Source organism: Ursus arctos, unplaced genomic scaffold (genome assembly GCF_023065955.2).
Source record: "Ursus arctos isolate Adak ecotype North America unplaced genomic scaffold, UrsArc2.0 scaffold_26, whole genome shotgun sequence".
NCBI lineage: Eukaryota > Metazoa > Chordata > Mammalia > Carnivora > Ursidae > Ursus > Ursus arctos.
The window spans coordinates 28960545-28986430 of NW_026622941.1; the positions used below are offsets into that span (position 1 = coordinate 28960545).

Sequence of the window (25886 nt, forward strand, 5' to 3'; positions counted from 1 at the left end):
GGGAGTAGCAGAGGCAGAGGGAGAAGCAGCCTCCCCACTGAGCAAGGAGCCAGATGCGGGACTCGATCCCAGGACCCTGAGGTCATGACCTGAGCTGAGGGCAGACACTTAACCAACTGAGCCACCCAGGCGTCCCAAGCATGCAACTTTTGATCTCAGGGCTGTGAGTTCAAATCCCACGTTATATGTGGAGCTTACGTAAATTTAAAAAAAAAAAAAGGCAGCCAGCAGGAAAATGATACCATACATAATGATACCACACATTAGAGGAATAAAGATAAGTGTCTTTGACAACAGATTCATCTGAAACAATGCAGGTGAGAAAACAAAGGAGCAACATCTTTACGAAAACAAAACAAAAAAATCCTAGAATTCTATATCACTAAAAATATCTTTCAAAAATAAAGGTGAAGTAAAAACATTTTAGACATTTTCAGCTGTACAAAAGCGTAAGAATTCATCCTCAATAGATGGGCTTCCCAGTACCCTGTTGATTGGGCCCAGATGACTTAATCATAAATAGGCAGACCTTACCTGGGCCAATCCAAATATTAGTCTTCTAGGACTAATATTACACTGTATGTTAACTAACTGGAATTTAAATAAAAACTTAAATACATCCTTCTAGGAATGTGAAACTTGAACTGAGAAAATCATGTTACTGTGTGAAATTGGGCTTACGTGTAGTAGCCCAGGGGAACCGAATAACATAGAAGGTTGTGGACACAGAAAGAATAGTTCATGAGATGAAACATGGAGGTGAGAAGCAGACATTCCCATGGCTTTTGGTGGCCTTCCAATTCCCAGTTCTAGTCTTTCTTGAGATTGAGTTGCAGAGCTGCATTTCGAGTCTGTGAGAAACCATTCCATCTTTAGAATAAATTTACCTCTTTTCAACGTGTTTTTGGATACTTGTCACACACAGAAAAGAAACCCTAATTTCGTGTTTATTTTAGTGTAAGTTACGCTGGGGTTGTCATGTCTAGGCATAAGAACAGAAAAGAATAGAGGATTTAGCATTTTTAGGCCAGTCATCTATTTAGGACATGCATCATGGTTTTCTGAACTATAAGCCCTTAGATTTCTGTTGAGTCATGGGAGAAAAAAGATGCTATAGCTTTTAAAGTTAGTTCTCTTTCTCAGTATCTAGAATGCCCAGGCAGCCAGAAATTGTTGAAGAACTGAAGAGAAGAGTGGCAAGAGCTTCACAGTGTTGGTGTAAGGGTCCTGGAGAACTTAGGGTTTTCCACATGGACTGTTAGCATCCTCCACAAGATGCCCCTATGCTCTGGTCGGTATTAGATAGAATCTTTGACTTTTGCTCTTTTGTTAATCCCTAGTCTTTTTTAAAAAGTTTTTAATTCCAGTTAGTTAACATACAGTGTTATTAGTTTCAGGTGTACAATATAGTGATTCAGCACATGGGTGCAACACCCAGTGCCCATCACAAGTGCCCTCCTTAATCCCCATCACCTCTTTCACCCATCCCTCTACCCCACTCTCCTCTGCTAACATCAGTTCATTCTCTAATTGTCTTTGTTTTTGTTTGTCTTTCTTTTTTCCCCTTTGCTCATTTGTTTCTTAAATTCCACATATGAGTGGAATCATGGTGTTTGTTTTTCTCTGACTTATTTCCCTTAGTATTATACTCTCCAGTTTCATCCATGTTATTGCAAATGGCAAGGTTTCATTCTTTTTTATGGCTGAAAAATATTCCTCTGTGTATGTGTGTCTGTCTGTTTCCTTCAAAAATCAGTGGCCACTTGGGTTGCTTCCATATCTTGGCTATTGTAATAATGCTGCTAGAAACATAGGGGTGCATGTATCCCTTTGAATTTGTGTTTTGGTATTTGAATCCCTACTCTTTTATAAGCCTTTTAAAATCTTTTTTTAAATCACTAGTGTGTTTTTTTAAAAAGATTTTATTTATTTATTTATTTATTTATTTATTTATTTATTTATTTATTTAGGAGAGGGAACAAGCAGGGAGGAGGGGCAGAGGGAGAGAGAGAAGCAGACTCCCCACTGAGCAGGGAGCCCAACGCAGCACTCCATCCCAGGACCACCACCTGAGCTGAAGGCAGACACTTAACTGACTGAGCCACCCAGACGCCCCTTATCACGAATGTTTTAAAACCAGTATCAGTGTGCTATTTCTCAGCTTCTGAGTCTATACCAAATGCTTGTTTTGAACAAGTTTTGGTTTCCATGGGTCTGTAGTTCTAGCCTAGGTTTTATTAGGTTTTATTTTCTTTTATTCAACTCAGTAGGATCGTACGCATGCTTTTAACCAAATATTTTTGTTGCTAAATATCTTTAATTGACTAGACTTCAATTTAGAATCTTAGAAAATTTAAATCTTTAAACAGTTGCTCTTTTTATAATCTTTAATGTTCTTGTTTCTAACAATATATCTTGTGATTTTTTGTATTTTTCTTCCCTTTTGGGTGATGTGACAGCATGAAAGTCTTTTATGAAGGCTTGGTGATCCTAAATATCGTTTGGCGGTGTTTTGGCCTACTTAGTGTGGCTCTTTGTGCTAGAGAGCATGTTTATTCCCAGGGTGACTCTGCTACAGAATTGCCCCGTGTGAATGCATTGAAACTTCCCACTTGCCAGATCTTTTATTACACGAACACACTGAAGCAGCATGTAGCCAAAAAGCAGTGAGGAAGATTGTATTGTTCTTGACTTCCTTGAATTAAGACATTTTATTCATCTAGTGTTTTCTACAGATTGTCAGTAATGTCCTGAACAAGGATTTTGCAACAACAGTTGCTTGCACATGTGTTCGTTCTCAGTATGTTTGCTGTGGTGAGAAACAACCTTAGTCATTTTAATAGGACATTCTACTTTCATGTAAAATTTTACTTTATACTTCAGCTTTCTTAGGTGTGTGGCTCTATAAAATATAGCAGTGTAACCTTTTTGATATTTAAAGATGATTGGGTCATTGTATTTAAACTTAGTGTACATTTTCAGTGTTTGCATTTGTTTAATACTCCATTTTTTGTGATTGACAGCAGAATATTTAGGTCATTTGCTTGATCTCTTCAGGGTTCGGTCATTTGCAGTAGACATTTTTACCTGTTTCAGTTTTGGGGGGGGGGCGGTGTTTAAGATTTATGTATTTATTTATTTTAGAGAGAGCACACATGCAGGGGGAGGGGCAGAGGGAGAGGGAGATGGAGAGAATCTCAAGCTGACTCCGAGCTGAGCATGGAGCCCAACCCGGGGCTTGATTTCACAACTCTGAGATCATGACCTGAGCTGAAACCAGGAGTCAAATGCTTAACTGACTGTACCACCCAGGTGCCCCTCCATTTCAGTTTTTGGGTTTTTTTAATGCAGGTATATATTTACACAGAAATGAGAATCACTTAAAGTAAAAAATAAGCAGGGCACGTTCTGTTTGGTGGCTGTCAGCACTTGAACTTGAGGCTGTGGGATGTTGTGGAAACTAGACAATTGTGATGAATGTCCTATTTTTATGTACTTTGGCCTCTAGGAGGCAGCATGATCTAGTGAAATTTCTGCATCCTCAGTAAGGAAACTTGGTCCTTTGTCGTTTTATGAACTTTTCAGTATGAAAGTGTTTGCCCCCTGATTTATAAAGTTACGGCGGGAACAAGTTAACAACTGATAGTCACAGACTCCTAGAGAAGGAGATCTTGTGATTGTGTTGTTTTCTTTTGTGAGTAATTAAAAAAGGAAAAAGAATTATTGTGATTGCCATAGTAGTAGCCTAATGATTGAGAAAGCTAAGGAATTAATAACTTTAATGGAGAAGTACTTTTCCATTTGCAGATCACAGTTTTCTTATGTAAATGCTCTCTGAGCATTACTTTCATTAGTAGTTTGGGACTTTTATTTCTAGCTGGTGTTTTTGCTAAAATACTATATTAAGTGTTAAGTATCATTTGATTAAAGTTATTGGCAAATGTTATGGCTCTCTTACAGCTATTAAACGCTATCTAAAATTGGCTGGAATTCAAGACCTTACATTATGTTAGTATTTTCATTGTAATTATACTTTTGGGTATGATCAAAATGTGCTCATGGCATACAACTATTGCTGGCTTCAGGAGAACAGGAATTGTGAATGTGTTGTCGGGGGACGGTGGGTGAACAGCCTTCCTTGGTCTGTTTTTCTTTTCCTGTTCTCATGGCCCCTGAATAATTGCTATTTAGCAACTTGGATGAGAATAATATAGTAAAGAATAACGCCCCTGGGTTTTCCTGGAATTGCTACTTTTAGGATGTATTCTGCTCAAAGCTCAAAAGTTGGTTCAGGAGGCAAAGGAACTTGTGGGAAGATTTATTTATAACCTTATTTATGAGATTGATATTAATTTAATTTTGGATCTGTTTCAGCCCAAACCTCATAAAGTTCAGGTCATGCTCTTTTGACCTCGAATGTACTTAATCCAGAAAGAATTAACCAAATGCTGGAAGAACTGATAAATGTGAAAGAAAATTGGAGTACCATATATTCTAAAGAAGTCCAGTGGTTCTCTTTCCACAAAAGGATAAAGTCCTTTAAAAAATGGAAGTCTAAAAAAATTTTTTTTAATTTTAAAAATGAAGTCTGAACGTAGAATCTGGCATTTTCTCTTTTGAATGGTCTGAGGCTTCTACCTCCCCTTTTGTTTTTGAGACACAAAGGTCTTCAGTCACCTAATGTGCTGGGCTTCTTTTGCATTTTTTTAAATGTTCATTTAATGCTTATTGTTCCTGCATTCACAGGGTGATACTTGGGACAAAATGGAAATGGGAGAACTTGAACTGGTATAACTTGTTCTGACTTCTGTAATGAGCAGGCATGTACTTGAAGGAATTAAAGTATCTGGAAATCTTTGGATTTTTAGAAGCAAAATAGAGCTTCTATTTTCAACTTTTCATGTATTCTACATTATGTCACTAGAAAGTTGCTTATAGGAAAACATAGTTTCTACTAAGAAAAAGTGTCTCTTTAAGTATTCTTTTTTAACATTTTTTAGTTTCTTGTTTTTCTTTAACTAGAAACCAGTTTTTTGTTTTTTGGTTTTTTTTTTTTAAGATTTCACTTATTTGAGAGTCGGAGAGAGAGAGGGAGAGCCCAGAGGGAGTGTGAGAGGGAGAAGCAGACTCCCCACTGAGCAGACAGCCTGCTGTGAGTCTCAGTCTGGAGATCGTGACCCCAGCTGAATGCGGAGCTTAACCGACCAAGGCGTGCTAGAAATCAGAGTTATATGAAGGAGAATGCTTGTGAAACATTATGTATTTTAGCCTAAGTGTATCTAGGGTTATTTTTGTCCATTAACTTAATTCAAGACTGTTACACCTGAAATAATAATGCTTAAAAGATGTCTTGGTCCTCTTAAGATGGGGAATTGCAGTAACGATAATTTTCCTTAACATTTACAGCTGTCCTCATTTTGAAACTGATCTATCCAGCACACGCTACAAGTATACATTATAAATATATTGTAGTGTTGGTAGTGTGTGGAGTGAAATTTCTAATATCTAACTGCTAGGATCTTTTGTAAGAAAACATGGCCTGTCCTTGGTTTGTCAAATATGGAAAACAATGTACTGTTAGAGCATTAAGTGTGCTTCAAGGATATCTTCAGGGGACCCAGCCCTCCAGGGTTGTATTTTGTGGGTTTGTGTTTATGTGTGTGTGTATGTGTACATTTATGTGGAATGGGCTGTTTTCATTAAAATAGTCAGCTTATTGGGCATTATTACAAATACTGCATTGTTATTTGTGCCCAGAACATATAGCATGTATAGATAGAATGCAGATTTCAATGGAAACCAAAGTCCTAGGGCTTAAAGGGACCTTGGAGAGTATCTAGTGCTTTGATCGTCCATCTCTGCTCCCAGGAGCTGGGGTGAAGACTTCCGCTTTTAAAACTGAATAATCAGGGGCGCCTGGGTGGCACAGCGGTTAAGCGTCTGCCTTCGGCTCAGGGCGTGATCCTGGCGTTCTGGGATCGAGCCCCACATCAGGCTCCTCGCTATGAGCCTGCTTCTTCCTCTCCCACTCCCCCTGCTTGTGTTCCCTCTCTCGCTGGCTGTCTCTATCTCTGTCGAATAAATAAATAAAATCTTTAAAAAAAATAAATAAAATAAATAAAACTGAATAATCAAATGATTAATAATTAAATTCAGTAAGGACAGGATTGCTTTCCTTTCTGTTAGACAATGAAGAGCATTTCCTCATTAAAATTTTTCAACTCAAAATTTCTTTTAACCTTTATCACTTCTTTCCATTTAACTGTTTGGGAGTACTAACTGAATTTACAGTGCAATCTGTATATGTCCTTCAACAACAACAACAAAAAGCTTGGAAAAAGCAAGCATGCATTTAAAAATCTATAAGTATTTTCAAGGAAAATAGATACTAGTTTTGAAACAGTATCAGATCGGTATGAAAAATTAAAACATTGATTGTACAGCTGGCTCAATTTAAAGTGTCTTATTTATTCCTGAAATATTTTCCTGCTATAATTTTTCTGTTCTTTGACGTTTGATATTTAAAAGAGTTTTTATTTTTGAAAAGAGTTCTGGTTAAAAACTAGATTATTGCTCCTATAGTGTCCGAATACAGATATTCAGATTATTGCTGGGACTTAAAAGGCCTAAGGCTGGTACAGGTTACTGGACTCTGTCCGTATGCGCACTTTCTCTATTATATTGCACTTCCATTAAAAATGGGGGTAAATAAAAACCCCTGTGGAGCAAATACATTTCTTGAATGGCTTATCTTAACTTTAAACATTTGATAGTTTTCATTAGGTTGAATCATTATTTTGCAGCTTTGCCCAGCTCTCTTTGTAACATTTGAAGATTTACCTTTCCACAGAACTTGTATTGAAAATGTCGTAATAATGTAGTGGTAAGTGTTATTTATAGCAATATGATGCAGTGATCTAGGAACTGCTGGGAAGAAGCCATGAAATCTTTCCAGGACAGTTTATGAAGTAAAAATGGACATTTGAACTGGATTTGGGAAGGATTAGTAAGAGGATATCAAACAAGGAATACGGGACGTAGTTATACTCTGGGTGAAAGAGGGAACACCTACCTGATAGGAGCTGGGAAGCATTCTGACCCCAAGCTTTCATAATACTTTGTATAAATCTCTGTTAGAGTATTTTTCATATTATGCTGTAATCTTATTTATATGATAATTGTGCTGGGCGTCTGGGCATTTGCAGGCAATGAATGACTGGGTCTTCTTTATCTTCTTCAATGCCTGGTGTATAATAGGTAGCCAATAAATGTTTGCTGAATGAGTGAAGATATGCAAGACCATTTGCTCCAGGATAAGGCTTAGTGTGGGCATTGGTAAGAGATAAAGCTGAATATAGATAATATCCTTACCCATATCATAGGCTTTTTATGCAAGGCTAAAGGGTTTGGATTTTACCCTGTAAGGAGTTGTAGTGCCATGAGGATATCTGAGAAGGGAGTGGGTAACATGATCAGACTTATAATTTAGAAAGGTAACTGTTTTAAGCCATGTAGAACATGGAGGAGCTGTATTAAAAGTTGAAGGTCAAGTAGGGTGTAGGGTACGTGTGTATACTTGGAGGTATGTAAGACAGTGCAGGTATTGGTAGAAAATTTTCGAACTTTTGTTTATTTTTAAAAAATCCTTACCAGCATTTTTTATGTATGTTGAAAAATCGTCTCAGTTATTACATCTATTGATGGTGACTTCCTTGTCTGAATGTTACATTGTCACAACCCATGTGTTAGGTAAGGCTTCCTGAAAGGAGAAAGGCAACTCTGTGACTCAGAGGGGATGGCAGGGCTTTTTTGTCTTTGCTCTTAGTATTTTGCTAAATGTTACAGTTCGTATGTACTTGGTTCAGTGGATTACACAATATATTGGCTAGCTTTAAACTCTTACAAAATGATACATGAGTGCAAAAATACTCTTAAGGAAACCACAATTTGAAGATAAGACTAACAATAAAATGCAAGTGAACAATAAGTAAATAGCACTTACACTTCTAGTAGCTCTGAGTCACATTATGATGCAAAAACAATGACTGTTTAACCTGATAGGACAAGAGCGTGCCAAAAAACTAAAATCAGAATCATCACAAAGATTCTCTGAAGTCTGGATGTACATCTTGTGTGAAATATGAACTTTGGCTTAGCTTTATCATGCTTTGAGATATTAAGTAATATTACGAAGCCAATATTTAAAACTGCTTTTCATTTTCCCTTTATATCCTCTTATTAAAAGTTCTATTTTTGTGTGTTTTATAATATCTTAGTATAGTCGTCCATGTATAATTTATAAATGCTCATCTCCTGGGGTGCAGAGTCAGAAGTTTTAATAGGTTGTATGGAAAAAAACTGGAGAGGATTGGTTTAGAGAAAGATGCTGAAAAACTAAAGCAAAGGAGGGTCGGTGATCTGAGGATCTACTTAGATTCTTACTAGGTACTGTAGACCTTATGGTGTCCTTTGTATATTTTCGGTGATAAGTTAACATTACTCCTCTGAAACAGATACTGTCATTTTATAGACAGCAAAACTGAGGTTCAGAGAAATGAAATACCTTGCCCGAGATCACAATTACTGTATTACAGATTGAGTATTTCAGCCCAAGTCTCTTAAAAATTCATGGGCTTTCTACATATTGCTTCGAATACCTAGGGATTTTAAAATGCTATTAACTGAGATAAAGAATACAAGTAACCCATTTTTTTCCAGTAGATTACTAGTGAATTTTTAATGAAGTTGTATTAATAGGAACCCTACTTGAAACATCTAATCCATATATGATGTCTGTTGTTCCTGTGTCTGAGGGTCCAACATTTATTCACCGTGTTTGAAGTTAACATGGATTTTTCTAAGTTTCTGTATGATAATAGAATACCCGGTTAGGAAAAAAATATTTTTCCTTTGGAAAGTCATATGTGCCAGGCACATATGGGGGAAAAAACATAAGCACTATTCAAGCAACTAAAACTGATGTAAATATACAATTTACTGATACACTTAATTAAGCCCTTGTTAGATGAAGGTTTTCATGGCTCCTTAATGTATCTCCAGGCTTGTAATAAAAGTTTTCAAGTGATTTCTTCAGTCTTAGCAGCTAACAAGGTGAAGAAAAATGCCTCAGAGCTTAAGAGGCTTTTATTTGATGAGTTTAGTAGTAATATTTTCCTTGATTCATCTGTTTCTCCAGTTCTTTTGGTGTCTTTTTGCCAGGTACTTTATTTATTTACTGTGAATTTATACAACTAGCAGAAGTGGAATTTGAGTCCACATATTTGCACAGAACCCTGAGAGATGCTGTAAAGCAAACAGAAGCCTTCCTGGGGGAATTTCAAGAATGTTGTGTATTTTTTAAATGGGAGTATCTGCTTGTTCCCAGTTTATGCCCTCTGCCCTGTGACTATTATTATCTTTGTCTTTTTAAAGGTTTGTTTTTTTTTTTTGAAAGATTTTTATTTATTTATTCGACAGAGATAGAGACAGCCAGCGAGAGAGGGAACACAAGCAGGGGGAGTGGGAGAGGAAGAAGCAGGCTCCCAGTGGAGAAGCCTGATATGGGGCTCGATCCCACAACGCCAAGATCACGCCCTGAGCCGAAGGCAGACGCTCAACCGCTGTGCCACCCAGGCGCCCCTAAAGGTTTTAACTATGACCTTTTTGTTATGGATTTGGTTTGGTTTCTGCATAATGTCAGGTGGTTAATAACAAGTAAACACTGCATATCTGTCCTAGGAACGTTGGTAGAAAAATTATTTTTCCATTCTCCATAAAGGCTTTAAATGCCTTCACAGCTTACTCCATGGTTTGCCTTTTTTGATAATTGTCAAATATGATAATGCATTACTTCTTTTTCTGCATATTTCTTTTTCATTTATGAGGACGCCACTGTATGCTTGTATTTCAAATGAAACTTAATTTTCATCTAGATAGGTTTGCAAGTATTTTTTAAAAGCTGGAGGCAGTTTGTAAGTGCAGAAATGTTTGGGACTCTACTTAGATCCTTAGCTAAGCTGCTCTGCCCCCGCCCCCCGCCCCATGCCTCCCATTGTTTCAAGAAAGTGTAACCAGGGCCGCGATAAGGGAGAGAATATAACCAACACACCCGCACGGCCGCGTAGCTGTGTAGTACCCATTATGGAATGTGTTATTTCCATTTTACATGGGAGGAGACTAGGCTTCAGAGAATTTAAATGTGTTTTCAAGGTTGTACCCCCAGTAACTGACAAAGTGGGATTGATTTCTGACTATGGTCCCATTGCATTAATTTTTCTTGAGAAAGATAACCTATATAGAAAAAGTCTTAGCGTGGTGTCTGTCACATGGTAGGTTCTTAATAAATGTAGATTCTCCTTTCTCTTTTTCTGAACTTTTCTACCTTTCACTGAAACAATTAAAAAAAAAAAAAGACACCAAGGGAATTAGCTGCTGTTTCCCCCTTTTGGGGGAAGGGGCAACTTGATTAAAAGAAAGGAAATGTGCTACATAGCCTTGTGCTGCTTTATCCCTTTTGGGCTCAGCGTGAGGGGACGATTCACAGAGACTTTCTTTTCTTTTCTTTTCTTTTTTTTTTTTTTAATGATTTTTTATTATATTATGTTAGTCACCATACAGTACTTCCCCGGTTTCCGATGTAAGGCTCGATGATTCATTAGTTGTGTATAACACCCAGTGCACCATGCAATACGTGCCCTCCTTACTACCCATCACCAGCCTATCCCATTCCCCCACCCCCCTCCCCTCTGAGGCCCTCAGTTTGTTTCTCATAGTCCATAGACAGAGACTTTTCTTTTTAACTCCTGTTACTGAAGTACAGTTGGCACACAATGTTATATTAGTTTCAGGTATATGACGTAGTGATTCGACAACTCTGTATATTACTCCATGCTCGCCGTAATTGTAGTTACCATCTGTCACCATACAACATTATTACAATATTGTTGACTATATTTCCTGTGCTGTACTTTTCATCCCCATGACTTATTTTATAACTGGAAGTTGGTACCTCCTAATCCCCTTCACCTACTTGCCCACCCCCCACAGAGAGTTTTTCTGTTTTGAGTGTAAGTGGGAGCTGACAAGAGCTGTAGAGAGCTAGAGGCCATTTGACCCCGTAATAATAAGGGCTATTAAGGAAGGGTTGGTTTGAAGATTTTTTTTTTTTTAATAAGTGTGTGTTTCTGGAGCTTAGCTTTGCATATAGGCCAGGTGGCTCCTGATGCAAAGAGAGAAGTAAGAGGGAGTTGTGCTAAGTTTTGGTTAGCAAGCTTTGATGTATTTAGTAGTGGTGAGTCTCATGAGGGCCCTTGGTCATATGTGAATGGTCTGTGCGGTGCCATTCATATAGGCTAGCTTGTGAATGACCCTTCGGGAACCCAGAGTTGTGTAGCACAGCACTTGAATCTAACAGATGGATAATTTCTGAGTAGAGATCATTTTCTACTTGTATGGGTCTTTAAGTCTCTCAAATCCCATCTGTATGTTTTACCATTTAAACAAATGGTAGCAAATACAGTGGCTTCTCAATTGATGGCTCCTCTGGAAGTGACGTTTGTCCTAATGAAGACAGGCTTTGTGAGCTCCGAAGGCTAGGGGCCAAGGGGAAAGGCTTGGTGTCAGCAGGGGACTGAGGAAAAAACTTGATTGGCTGAGGGAAGGGCTCTTGAACACAAGGAGTCTTTTGCTCTGGTCATGTGAATCCTTGGTGCCACTAGGTGGCAGGACAGGCAAGAGTCCTAGACAGACCTGTAAGGTTAGGAAGCCAGGTCAGCCCTACCTGCGAGGGTGGGAGAGGGCCGCGCAGCCAGTCAGGATGTCTCAAGGGAAAGAATTTGTGCCCTGAAGTTTATGTCTCTGCTACTTATTTTAATTCTGTCCTTATTTTAATTCTGATAAAGTTTCTGGTGATGGCATTTATGACTTAGACTGTGTCCTCTTAAAGGCACAAATCATAAAATCTTAGCTGTCAAAAACTTGCAAAGTTCTGTGATCAGGGAGTTAAGACACTGTTATACTTACTTTGTAGATACCCAAATAGAGGTCCGTGGAGAAGTCAACTTTCCCAAGATCTTACAGCAAGTCACTGGCTGTTCCTGCTCACCGAGTTCCAGTTCTGTGCCAAGTAAGCTATTGTTATAAGTGCTGTCTATTCACAGAAAAAGCTAGAGACAGGAGGATGTTCTAAATTGTACCTTCTGGTTATCCATAATCCTGAAGGTAGGCCCTATCCTGCCCGAACCAGGCACTGCTGGTCCATGGGTGGTCATGACCAAACTTGTCAGTCCTGCGACTATACGAAAATGACCTTCATTAGGACCACCTAAAATGCGGAACTATGAAGTGTAGCTACCGCCTCATGATACTTACAGGATTGGGAGGATGTAAGGGGGAAGTCTAAGTATGTGCCTTGTGCGTAATCTAACACCATACCTGGAATTAATGAATGTTTTTTCCTCTGTACCTGCCCTCTCCCTAATGTTTCTTTTCATATCTGTCTCTTGACTTGAAGATATATCAGTTATTTGGACCTATTAGTGATCAGTTGGACCAACATGCTAAAGTAGGAGGGAGAAGTTTCTTCTTAACAGTCTGGCCTTTTAAACTGTCTTTTGTGATAGCAATGACCTTTTAAAACGTAGTGTTACCATCAGTTACTTAGTTTCCAAAGGAGAGCAGTCAGGAACTGTGCTTTTGAATAGTGGTTTTCAAACTTATGAACCACAACCCAGTATAACACTATGGTGTACACGCATGTGTGCATCTGGAATAAAACTTATCCTTTCTGTGTGCGTACAGAACTGCATTTTCTGTCAGACCCGCTAATAGAATGAGACCACTGTTTGAAAAATCTTATGCCTTAGAGAAAAAGATGGTAAGAAAACATTCTTTTTTGGCGGATTGGCAATATCCAGGGCCAGATTAAAAATGAGAATGTTTTTAGAAGGTGGGGAAGGGACAGTAAAGTGTCCCCCAAACTGAGAAGACACTTTGAGACCAGAAAATGAAGCAAGCCGCTCCATAGAGTTTACACGGAGTCTTATTCAGGGTCACTGACTGACGGGGGGGATCGGGCTGAGGAAGACCTATGGCAGCTGCACAGCTGTTCTCACAAAGTCCAGACCCTAGTCCACAGATTTTATAGAGCGACGGGACACGCGGAAGGGCACTGTAGTGAGTCCCAAGGGTTCACATCCACCTCAAAGGGCTCGAATGCACCCAGCTGACAGCTACCCTTTAATTAGATCTTGTGGCACCACCTGTGCTTCAGGAAAGAAGGAAGACTGTTATTTCTAACAGATTCTTGGGAGACCAAAACAATCCTTCCCAGTCTTGGCAGACATCTCTAAGGTATGTATATTAATCTCCAAGGAACCCAGGACAAGTAGCCCCAAGAGAGGTAATTGAGCAAACACGAACAAGATGGAGGCCCAAGATGGAGTCGGTATTGTCAGCACTCCTACAGAAGAGGAGCTTGAAACATGCAAGTTTGGGTCGTAGACCTTGGAGGTTCAAATGGGGCTTTGTCATTTTTATCAGCTCTCCCTACACGTACTCATTCCAGAGCTATGATTCAAGGCAGTGAGAACAGAAAGAAAATGCAATATAGGTACTGTGAATCACAGCTAACAGTCTTGCTAAAACTTTTACTCACCCTGTATTTCTTCTGTGGGTAGGTTTTAAACGTATTTCTTGCAGTTCTTGAATCAGCAGGCTTGTGTTAACTCCCATCACCTAGCAAATCCACTTGAGAAAGCTTTGGAAATTCAGGTGTGACGGAAACAGAGTGCACGTCAGCCGCTGATGGAGTAGGCAGCGGTGTTGACTGGTGCTCCCTGGTTCATAACGTGGTGGGTGTGGCCTCATTTGCTCCTCATAATCCCGTGAGAGAAAATATGAAATTGTCTTCTTTGTTCAATGTGACTACCAGTACCAAAAACCAAACAAAACCCAGGGATCTGCAAGGTTAGTTAGCTTCCTCGAAGTCTCATAACTAGTAGAGGAGATGCTGGTAAAGCGTCAACCCGGGTCTGCCTTATTACTAAAAATCTTGATACCAAAACCTATAATAAGAAATTGGAAATGTCAGTGTCAAAAGTATTTTGTGGATTAAATACAAATTAAAATGCTAATTCTTTGGGAAACAAGTTAACATAGCACAAGAAAGTATCCCTCATCTATCATTGTTTAAAGGCAAGTAACCCATTCTTACGTTGTACTTGAAGACTTTGTACTTCAGATATTTAAGATGCCTTCACTGGGAGGAACATTGATACCGGCCCCACAGGCGATTATTTCCCTCTGTGCAGCAAACTGGGAAGCCTGTGCCTGTGTTTTATGGTTTGTCTTGACTGTTTTTGTGCTGAAAAACCTGTACAGTAAGGAGGCCAGTAGTATCATCGTTGGCAATATTGAGATCTGGAAAGGTTATGTGAGAATTTAAATGAGAACTCGGATCTTCTGACCACCTGCCGAGTTCTTTGGAGAAGCACTAAGCCATGTGGGCAGAGTAATTGAATGTTTTGGGTAAAGGCCCAAGGTCTAAAATGGCAGAGGAAGAGCACCCCGCAATGTACTTCCATTTAAGTTTAGAATGTAGCTGTATTAAGACTGTATTTGGTCAATGTTCTATGAAGTGACCCCATGACAGAAAAATCAAGTTCTGCACTACTATTCCACATAGCCAATAAGCAGCCAACTCAACAGGTAGAAATGTTATTGGAGTTGTGATTTTTCCTTTCTGTCCCAGCTTTTTTTTTTTTTAAGTAGGTTCCATGCCTGGTGTGGAGCCCAGCGTAAGGCTATGAACTCACAACCCTGAGATCAAGACTTGAGCTGGGATCAAGAGTCAGACACTTAACCAACTGAGCCACCCAGGTGCCCCCACCCCAACTTTCTTTTAAAGCTTTTGCTAAGCACTTACATGCATGTGACCCAATAAAGCGTGTAATGTAAATAAACACTGGGTTTATCAGTGGTTTTTAAATGTACTTGGGCTCTTTTAGCTGAAATTCATGATTCTATAAAAGATCTAAGAAAAAGGATAAGTGTGAGTAGGGCGTATATATCATAACCATTGAAAGGCTGATTCAGTTATAAAACAATAAGAATGGATAAAGTTTATTAGTAGTTTCCTATGTGTCAGGCTGTGTCAGAGGTTTTACCCATTTTATCTTATGAAATTTCCTCAAAACCCAAGTGAAGGTCAATACTATTCTGGTTTTAACACATGAGGAAACCAAGGCTAATAAACTAATAGCTTCATAAATTTAATTGAGGGTCATATTGTAATAAGTGGTAGGGCAGGTATAATCTGACTTGAGATCTAATGCTTTGGGTAAGTGTTATATAGCCTCCTTGTGTAAAAGAAATTAAACTAAGTTAATAGAAAAATGGGTCCTAATTTGTAGTTTTATTAATTTAGAGTCTGAACTTGTACAAGTCATTTCATCTCTTTTTTACCTTTTTGTCCTCATCTCTAAATTGTGTATAGTATCTATTCTGCCTACAACTTCAATTTATGATCAGGATTAAAAACTAGAGTGGTATAGTGGTCCTAGAGCAGGATAGACTACGGAAACGAGAGGCGATGAGGAGGTAAAGACAGTAGAAAGTGCTAGAAAGTATAGGTTTAAGAAGTTTACATGCAAGAAATACTTAAAAATGTTGGTTACTTTTCTTCCAACATGGAAACTGTCAGGGAAGGCTGCAGGTACCACTTTCATGGGAAGATGAGTTGGGAGGATCCGTAAGAAGAGAGGAGAAGTAGCGGTTTCAGTGGTCAGAGAATGGATGTACAGGGGTGCCCTGTGGGTGCCGCTGCTCAGTGGGGGCAGGCCACATTAGACAGCAGCAAGACGAGAGAAGGCTGACGGTAGTGGGGGAAGTTAGAGTGAAGCATAACCACAGGTGGTATGTTTACAGTGGGTCATTTGCTTAAGCAGGCAAATGTTGGTGGAGGGAGTGAGAACTGGGTAGAGAAGTTCCGTAACTATTTAGGTTGATATTTGGTAATACTGAGGTATTTTGAGGCAAGCATGAATAATTCAGTCATTTGTAATGGAGAAAAATGTGTGTGGTGTTCCAAAACCAAGATCAGTGTACTTTCTACCCGTGTCTGTTGTCTCTACTTCCCGTTTTCCATTCATTTCCACGTGGCCTCAGCAGGTCATTGCTGAGGCCAATTTATCTAATTATGTGATTTTTTTATATTTGTGTTTTGAAGCTTTGAGCAGAGTATAAGCTGCCTTCAGGACTCTTTCTCTTCTTAGGAATCTAGTAAGCAAGGGGTCATAAGGTATGGCTAGCTGTATCCATATTCCAGGCATGTTCGTGTATTCCTAAACAGCACGATTTGCTGGAGAGCACCAGGATTGGAAGAGGGTTAGGCATGTTCTGGTCAGGAGAAGCCATTTTCCCCTCATGGAATGACTCTTCCTATCTAGATATTAAACTGCCGGTAGCCAGGCTATGATGTCCCAAAGGGGATCCCCGTATTTAGGATTTTCCAGAGAAACAAAACCAGTGGGGTGTGTGGGCATGTGTATGTGTGCACATGTATCATAAGGAATTGGCTCATGTGTTTATGGAGTCTGGCAAGTCCAAATCAGCAGGCTTAAGACCCGGGAGAAGCAGTGGTGTAGATGACGTCTGAAGACAGTCTGCTGGAAACTTCTCTCTTGGGAAGGCTGAGTTTTTTGTTGTTGTTTTTCTATCCGGCTGTCAGCTGATTGGATGAGGCCTACCTATGGAGGGCAATCTGTTTACTCAGAATTCACTGATTTAGATGTTAATCTTATCCAAAAACACTCTCCCGTCTGTGGAGTGTGCGATAGGCAAGGCCTTCGTAGGACATTAGGGCCCTTACCACCTCATCCTCAGAACATCTCTTAAATGCCAGCACTTTTTGTTCAGTGTATTAGGTAGAAATTCTATAACCTGTTTGAATCAAATTAACAGGTAGGAAGGTACTTTTAAAATTGTGTGATAGGGGTGCCTGGGTGGTTCAGTCAGTTAAGCATCTACCTTTGGCTCGGGTCATGATCCCAGGGTCCTGGGATTGAGCCCCATGTCAGGCTCTCTGCTTAACGGGGAGCCTGCTTCTCCCTGTCCCTCTGCTGTTCCCCCTGCTTGTGAGCTCTCTGTCTCTGGTTGTCAAATAAATAAGATCTTTTTAAAAAATTGTGTCCTAGTTTACAAATGCAAGGAATTTAAGGAAGTGGTGAGTGGAGAGGGTGTGGGTAGAGTTAAGTGTAAATGGGTGTATCGCCACCTGTCACGAGGAGTACAGTTTGGCAGGAGAACAATAAACCCTTGTTTTTGTGACCGGACTGCACATCACCATACACAGTGTGTGTGTCGGGGCCTGCATCGTAAAACCTTCTCTTAGATCTGCAGGAAAATCCTGTCTTCATTCTGGGGAGGAGTGGCTCGGTGGGGCCTTTGGAACTCTGGTTCTGCTACGTCATTCTTACCTGCTGGCCCTGCTGCTGGCTCCCTGAGAGGACTCCTTAGTGGTGCTGCGAGGCCACGGGTTGAAGAACTGCATAGAGAAAAACACCTTGTTTACATAGCAGCTGTCTTCTGGGCGATGTTGTCTCATAAACCTTGGGAGAATCTCATGATGAGGAAGGGGTGATTTTGCTGCTAACACACTTACAGATAGAGCAACCACAGTTTTAATTCTTCTCGTTAGTGTAGAACAGTGCTTTGCACCTACTTGCTCAGTAAATGTTTGGAGAGCTTTAGTCTCTTTCTGTATTCATTCTCTTTTTTCTCTCACTTCTGATGTTCTCTACAGCTCACATTTGAGTGCCGGTGAAATGAAGAATGCTGTATTATTTTTTTTTTCCTTAGGAGAAATGAAGTAAATAAAAGTTTTAGATTCCCTTGAGAAATTTTTAAATGAGATGAATCTTAGTATCACAATGGAAATGAAGTGCTTAATACTCAATATTATGTACCATCTAATACCTTTTAGAGTATGTTTTTATAATTGAAATCTTCCATTTTACTCTAGAGAGTAAGCCTTTCTTTCGTTTGACTTGCAGAAATGGTGGTGGTTTTATTTTCCAGTGAACTCTTACAACGAAATGTTCATTAATTAAAAATAGCTGCCCCATACAGGAAATAGGTCATAGAGCAGCTCCTGATACTGTTCTAAAAACAGACATGAGCCACTCTGAGTGCTAAAGAGGAGTGAATGCTGAAGACCACGTGAATAGATTCAGGTAAAAGAGTGCTGGTTTTTAAGAAGGCTCTGTGTGCCTTTCTATTCATGTTTTTCTGATGATAAGAGTCATGTGCTTACTATTAAAAAACCAAATATTATAGTAATATATTCTGTAGAAAGTGAAATTCTCACCCAAATTGTGGTGTCTAGTTAGTCTGGTGGTTTCTACCAGATTTTTCTCTGTGCATATATAAGCAGTATAGACTTATTTTAAAAATGGGATTATACGTTCTTTCAACTTGGTTTTTCATTGATATGTTTTGGAAATTTTCCACATCAAATTTTTCAAAGTCCTCTTCCTTTTATTATTCAAGTTAGCATAGTATTTCACTGTACTATAGTTTGTTTAAACCTGTTCTCTATTAATAGACTTGTGAGTCGATACAGTTATTTTTTTTTCCTTGAAGATCATTGTTTTTAGGGCAGATGCACTTACAATTGAATGAAGTTACCACATGAAATATTTTGATAGTGTGATATATTGAGAGTTGACTATGTGTCTGGACCTTTTCTAAGCATTAGCCTGTGAAAGTTAGAATAATTCTGTATTATGAGGGATTTATATTGTCTGTATTCTCGAGATGCAGAAAGCCTCCGAGATCCTTGCATGCCATCAGGACCATCCCTAAGATAAGCTGAAAGACAGGGGTGACTGGGGCAGCCACCCTTTTAAATCTAGAGGAGCTAAGCAGAAGGACAGCAGCTGTGTCAGCATTAGAGAAAGCAGAGTTGAGAAATTCTTACTGGTGTTACCAACGTTTAAAAAAAAAAAAAGTCTTCGCCCGTTGCCATAACAACGGGCTTCAGAAGCCCTGCTATCTTAACCCTGTGTCTGGAGGATTCCCTGGCTGTCACCACAGACTGCTTGGTATCTGTGTGTCCCCTGCCTCTCTTTTGAATTCCCGTGGTGAATGCGTCTGATACGCAGGGCCTTTCCTCAGGTTTGTCTGTGCTCCTGGTGTGCCTCCCTGGGCACCAAGAGACGTCCGCTAATGCTGAGATTCCCATCCCCAGCCGGGCCTCTGTCATGCCTTGTGTAGCTGCTCATTGCTTTCTACCGAAAATGGAAACTTTCAAGTTTTTGTCACTCTTAGTGACTTGGACTCTAACACAGACTCCATGAAAAGTCTTCTGAGACCTAGAAGGTATATTCCTTTTGCTCAAATGATTGTTGAATTGATCCTGGGTACAATAAGTTAAATTTTTAGAGGGAACAGAAGTTTACCGCACATTGCAGTTCTTCACAATTAAGGAGCCTAGTGTGACTAGAGAGAAGCGAAGCTTCTGATACCACTGATACCACTAAAAGCAACCTGTCCGGGTTATTTATGGCCGTGTAATAAACCACCCCAAAACCTGATAGTCTAAAACAGCAACTTATCTCCTGATTCAGTGATTCGACCAGGAGGTTCTGTTCTATGTGGTGTCAGCTGGATGCTGGGATGGCTGTGGTCCTCTGAGGCTTGCTTGGGAGCTGGGACTCAGTGGCTGCTTAGGTACCGTTGTGGTGTCTGGGTTCCAAAATGAAGAGGTAGATGTTGCCCAGCCAGTAAAGGGCTAGGCCCAGAACTGGCACTGCATCATTCCTGCCATATTCAAAGGGTTTAGGCAGTAATAGGCCTGGCCCAGCGTCCCTGTGGGAAGGGACTATACAAGGACGTGAATACCCACAAGTGTGGTTCATTGGAGGTGATCACCAGAATGACCACTTAGCACAGTGTGCTCGCTGGCCGCTCACACATGCAGACTCCACTCGCCCACACACAAGAGCCCCACAAGCCTCACTCCGTTGCTATGTTAGCTTGAGTCCAGGAGCTCGTTTAATCAGGTCCAGGTGCAGATGAGGCCCTTTGGGTATGGCTAATCTCAAACCAAATACCTGTGAACTAAAGGCACAAATTATTTGCTGTCCTCCCCCCACCCAACATACAATGGCAAGGCAGGGACAGGAAAATTGCAATAGACAGCCTCCTTCAAAAAGGTATCAGAGGCTGTGGAGAAGTCACAACACTGATATACTGCTGGTGGGAATGTAAAACGGTGCCATCACTTTGGAAACAGTTCCATAAAAGGTTAAACATAGAGTTACCATTTGACCTGGCAATACCTTTCTTAAGTGTATACGTAAGACAAAGGAAAAAATATGCCCACCCAAAACTTGTACATGAATACAACATAGCAACATTACAATAGCCAAAAGGTGGAACCAACTCAAGTATCTATCAACTGATAAATAGAAACATAAAATCTAGTATATCTGTGCAGTGGAATGAAGTACTAATATATACCGCAACATGGATAAGCCTTGAAAATATGCTAGGCACAAGAAGCTAGTCACAGAGAGCACATATTGTATGACTCTGTTTGTATGAAATGTCCTTAATAGGTAAATCTACAAAGTAGTTTAGCAGCTTCTTAGTGGCATAGGAGTATGGGGATGATAACTAAGGGTATAGGTTTGTTTTTGAGGTGATGGAAATGTTTTAAAGCTATCTGATTGTATCTGTGAATATACTGAAAACCTCTGAGTTGCAAACCGGGTAAATTGTATGGTATGTGACTTATAGCACAATAGAACTCATTTTTTTAAAAAATGTAAGGGAGAAGTAGGAGACACCTAGTAATCCCTGGTCCACAACAGTCTAAAATCCAGCTAGGTAAATGTCAATAGTTACTTGTTCAGGAACTAGTTTTTTTGCTTTTGTTTTTTGGGTTTTTTTAGGGGGGTGGGGAGGAGCAGAGGGAGAGAGAATCCCAAGCAGGCTCCACACCCAGCACAATGCCTGATGCAGGGTTCAGTCTCACAACCCCAAGATTATTACCTGAGCTGAAATCAAGAGTCGGATGCTCAACTGACTGAGCCACCCAAACTCCCTGGGACTAGTTTATAATCTGGGTGGGTCTTCGTGGCTCTTGTCTCTACTCTCTAGCCTCTTACTTGTGTCCTCTGAATCTTACTTTTCCATAAGAAATGACTTATGTTTGTAGCCTCTTCCTGTCTGAATAAGGGCCCTAGTATTTTTCTTTTTGAACTTTGTTTTTTTAGTTCAGATTGATGGTCTTTCCATTGATATGTTTTTAGAGTTTTTATGAGTATTCCCATGGATTTCTTTAGGGTTCACAACATTGGATTAAAACCATTCCCACAAATCTCTTTGAGACAGGGCTCTACCTTGAACTGCCTTTAAGTCAGGGCATTGTGTGAAAATACCATTAAGATTCTTACGAGCTCAGGGCACCTGCGTGGCTCAATTGGTTTAAGTGCCTGCCTTTGGTTCAGTTCATTATCTGGGGGTCCTGGGTGCTGCTCAGAGGGGAGTCTGCTTTTCTCTCTCTCTGCCCCTCCCCCTCTCCCCCATTTGTACGCTCTCTCTCTCTCTCTCAAATAAATAAATACAATCTTTAAAAAAAATTCTTAAAAACTCTACTGTCTAGTGGAGATGGTTCTTAAGATACACTTAAAATCCTGCAAAGCCTTTGGTCTAGCACTGTGATTTGCAGTATGGTCTCTGTACCAGCAGCGCTAGTGTCACCTGGGAACTCAGGTCAGACCCCATACAGACCTGCTGAATCAAACTGAATCAAACAGATGAAGCAGTCTGGGTTTTAACACCATCCCCCTCAACCCCAGCTGAGTTTGGTGCACACGGAGTTTTAGAACTACTGGTCTAACATAGTCTGTGAGGAACCAACCACCTAAAATCTTTGAGGGCTCAACAAAGGTTTTGAGGCCACATTTTACTGCCACTACAGGATGTGATATTTGCCTTGAGCCATGTCTTACTTTGAGCTTGCTTTTTGCTAAGATGCTGAAATGAGGAATGGCTTATTTTTGAAGCCAACAAGTCCGGCTCCTTTTTATTTCCTCTAAATTCTACTCGAAAAGGAACCAAACTGTCCCCTTTTTTAGTTCATTTCACTACTCCCATATTGTATCATAGGTGGCTAACACGAACCATTTGGTACTTTCAGCCTTCTTCCTGAAATTATCCTTAGATCTGTGAGTTCATTAGGTGCCCTTTCCATTTCCATGTTACTGCACGCTTTGGGTTTGCCAAGTATTCTGCCTGCACGTGATGTAGGTTCCCTTTCTTCAGCCACCGGTCACATTTCTTTACTTTTTCAGATTTTTATTAACTGTCTCCTCGAGATTCTTATAACTTCTGCCCACCACCCGGACCCAAAGCCTGTATATATTTTAGGTTTTTGTTCCAGCCCCTCTTCTGGTTCCAAATGCCTTTGTTTTGGTTGTCTATTGCTACCTAACAAATCATCCCCAAATTTAGTGGCTTAAGACAACAACTATTTTCTGGGCGCCTGGGTGGTTCAGTCGGTTAAGCGTCTGGTTTTGGCTCAGGTCATGATCCCAGGGTCCTGGCATCAAGCCCCACATCCGGCTCTGTGCTCAGCAGGGAGCCTGCTTCCCCCTCTCTCTCTGCCTGCTTATGATCTCTCTGTCAAATAAATAAATCTTAACAAACAATTTTCTTGCTCACAACTTTGGGATCTGGCCAGGGTTTGGTAAGGATGGCTCATTTCTGGTGTGTGTGCTGTCTGCTGGGATGGCTTGATTAGGGCTGTAAGATTTCTTTCCAGGTAGCTCACTTGCAGGTCTGGCAGCTTGGGGCTGTCCACTGTGATTTTAGCTGGAGAGCTGGAGTCATCAGCTGGGCCTTCTTTCTCTTCCATGTAGGCCTTTCTCATGCGTGTAGCTATTTGGATGTTTTCATAACATGGCAGCTGGACTCCAAAAAGGAAACAAATTGCCAGGCTTCTTAAAGATTTAGCTCAGAACTGGTGCAATGTCATTTCTGCTGTTTTCTGTTGGATAGTCATTCAAGGAGGAGGAGAAATAGATCCCACCTCTTGGTGTGGGAATAGTGGCAAAGAATTTGTGGCTGTCATTAACCCACTGTAATCTGTTAGAGATATTTTTGGGTTTTGTTTTTGGGGTTTTGGTTTTGGTTTTGTTTTTTGTAGTACTGAAAAGGCACTTGGCATAAGTTATAAGTTGATGACTAGTAATTGTTTATTAGTTGGAGAAAGGTTCAAGCTCTGGGAGGAGGTTAAAAGAAACATTTACATATAAAGAGCCTCTCAGTATCTGTTGTGGAAATTTTAAATGTTGCATTTCACTGGTAAACAAAAGTCACTTTTTTTTGGTAGAATTAAATTTAAATTCCTCATTAACAGAATATAGTCTTAAGCACCTTTGTTGTCCACATTTGAATGTGACAGGGATGTCTGAATGCATTCATGATTTTAATCATTTAATGATTTTAATGGTCTGAAAACGGAACTGGTTATTTTTAGTAAAGATTGCCTTATATATTACCAAAGGTAGAGAAATAACCCCCTTCTACAGACTTTCCTTCTTATAATGGGGACTAAATGCTGTTCGGGAATTGGGAACAATGAAAGGCAGATTCTGGGTGCATTGTAGAAATGATTGTGGTAAAGGCAGAAGTGACTAATGGCATGAAAGAGTCCCAAGATTTTCTACCATTTGGAACTTTTGTGCGCAGCTGTTTCGATTGGTAAGAGGACAAAACAGCTGGCAGAAGAGGCCTCTGATTTTGTTTATTCACCCGAATCATGTATTAGGTTTGCTCATATAGGCTAGTAAATGGCCTCCCGAATTTGTCAAGCAATTATGTTAGTAGATTTTTCTCTATGCAAACTGGACCTCTATTTTAAAAAAATAATAAAACAGTGCTTTATTACAATAGTGATTCGAGAGTTTAAATACAGCTTGTAGCTTTAAAATTAAAAGAATCTGGTGTTAGATCTTTGACCTTTAGTTCCTATTTTTAGCTTGGAATCGAACATTTGAATGCTTTTGGTTTTGGTTATACGTTATCGTGATAGTACTGCTGTTGTTAAACATAAAATAACTTGAATATTTTTTTCTTTAATTTGAGCATTTGTAAAAATGTTTGGGGCAGCACTAGTTTCCCTTACTTTCCCTTACTAGTTTTTACTCTCCTACATCTAAGTAGTTGTCAAGCTGACTAATAATGCACTTCCTCTTTTTTCCCCCCCTCTCCTTGGTTCTTCTGTTTGTTTTTTTCTTCTTTGTTCTCCTCACACCTTGTCCAGTCTGATGCAGTAACCCATTCTGGAGTGAGATTATGGATAGTGTGGACAAGATGATCATGATACATGTATTTGAGTCTGTAGAAGAATCCTTCTAGCTGTCCAACTTCCCTGGCATGATAATCACGACCAACAGTTTAGAAAATGATGCTCAAGCTCTTGGTTTTCAGAATTGTCTTCCTCTGTTTCTCCACCAGTGATAATTCCATTTGCTTTGGGATATCCTAGGTACTCATCAGCCCATCAAGCAATTATTGTGTGTGAACTGATAGAGCATTCTAGGAGACACAGAGGTAGGCAGGAAATAGTCACTGTTGTTTCTTAGTCTCCAGTCTTCAGATTCTTCTTTCTCAGTCAGCTTTGAAACCTGGGCATGGTTTTTTGCTTGCAGAATGTTGATGGTCTCTGAATCATCTTGGTGCTCTCCTACCTTCACAGCTGTACTTCACAGTTATACTCATCGTGAATAGGACCTTACTTATTTCAGGGTTTGTGCAACATACTGTGTTGTCACTATTTTGAACTCCAGTTATTAAGAATGTATTCTTGTGTATATTTTTAGTTGTTCATTTCCCTTGGGTAGGTACATAACTTCCTAATTGCCTTACAGGTATTTTCACAGAATTCTCATTTCTGGGCTAAATAATTTTAATCTCTTCAAAATTTTCTTGTATCTCACTTTTCCCTGCAGCTTTCATAGATTGTCCAAATAGTTACATACATTTACTATCCAACAGAATTTTTTCCACTTGACCCGCCCTCTGTAGATATCTAAGCAGCAGCATTCAAAAAGCATTATTTTCTATCACTTTTCAAAAATAAAATTAATAAAATACTATAGGACTTGGAACGGACCTTTGCAAATATGTAATTTAGAGCCCCCGTCTTGCACTGTTATTTCACATGTAACGCACATCTTTGATACATAGAAAAAAATAAAATCAAAAAAGGGAAGAAGTGCTACCTATAATGGGAAGGTATGTACTCCATCCTTTAAACTTCCAATGTGTTCTGTGTGCTGTTTTAATTGCAGAATTAACTGTAGTGCCCTTTTATTTCTTTGTAAATGTTGGGAAGCCAGTCTTTCAGCAAAATCTGCTTGTTTGCCCCAAATGAATATACTTGTGTTTGTGTGATTCTTTATTTTTAACTTTAGTTAGCCCAGATCACTTTGACTTCCAAAACCTGTTTAGACTATTGCTTTTTATTTTGGTGGCATTTATAAGCTATTTCTAGGTCATTGGGCTGCTCTTAAAAGATATACTCATGAAAACTACAAAGTGCTGATGAAAGAAATAAAAATCTAAATAAATGGAGAGAGATACTGTGTACTCTCAATACAGTGACGATGACCGTTCTCCCAAATTGATGTATGGGTTTCACAACGTTCCTGTTAAAATTCTAGCCAGATTTTTTGTAGGTATAGATAAGATTATTCTAAAATTTATGTGGAAAGGCAAAGTAACCAAAACAGCTAAAAAAACATTTTTGAAAAAGAAGCATAATGTTGGGAAAATCACTCTAATTTTAAGACATGATATAGCTATGGCAAACAAGG

The 25886-nt window shown here is 39.6% G+C and overlaps 1 protein-coding gene across 3 annotated transcripts in view; it reads left to right on the plus strand.

Annotated features, from left to right (window-relative positions):
* FGD4 (FYVE, RhoGEF and PH domain containing 4) overlaps positions 1-25886 on the plus strand; it is a 200026-nt gene that overhangs the window by 36232 nt on the left and 137908 nt on the right. Inside the window, exons 2-3 of one of the 3 annotated variants that reach the window (XM_057303253.1) lie at positions 9478-9645; positions 12029-12124. The exons of 1 other annotated variant lie outside the window; for it this stretch is intronic. In XM_057303253.1, the coding sequence (XP_057159236.1) occupies positions 9478-9645; positions 12029-12124 (264 nt within the window). The remainder of the gene's footprint in view (positions 1-9477; positions 9646-12028; positions 12125-25886) is intronic. One more of the 3 variants, XM_026502132.4, reaches the window with a different exon arrangement.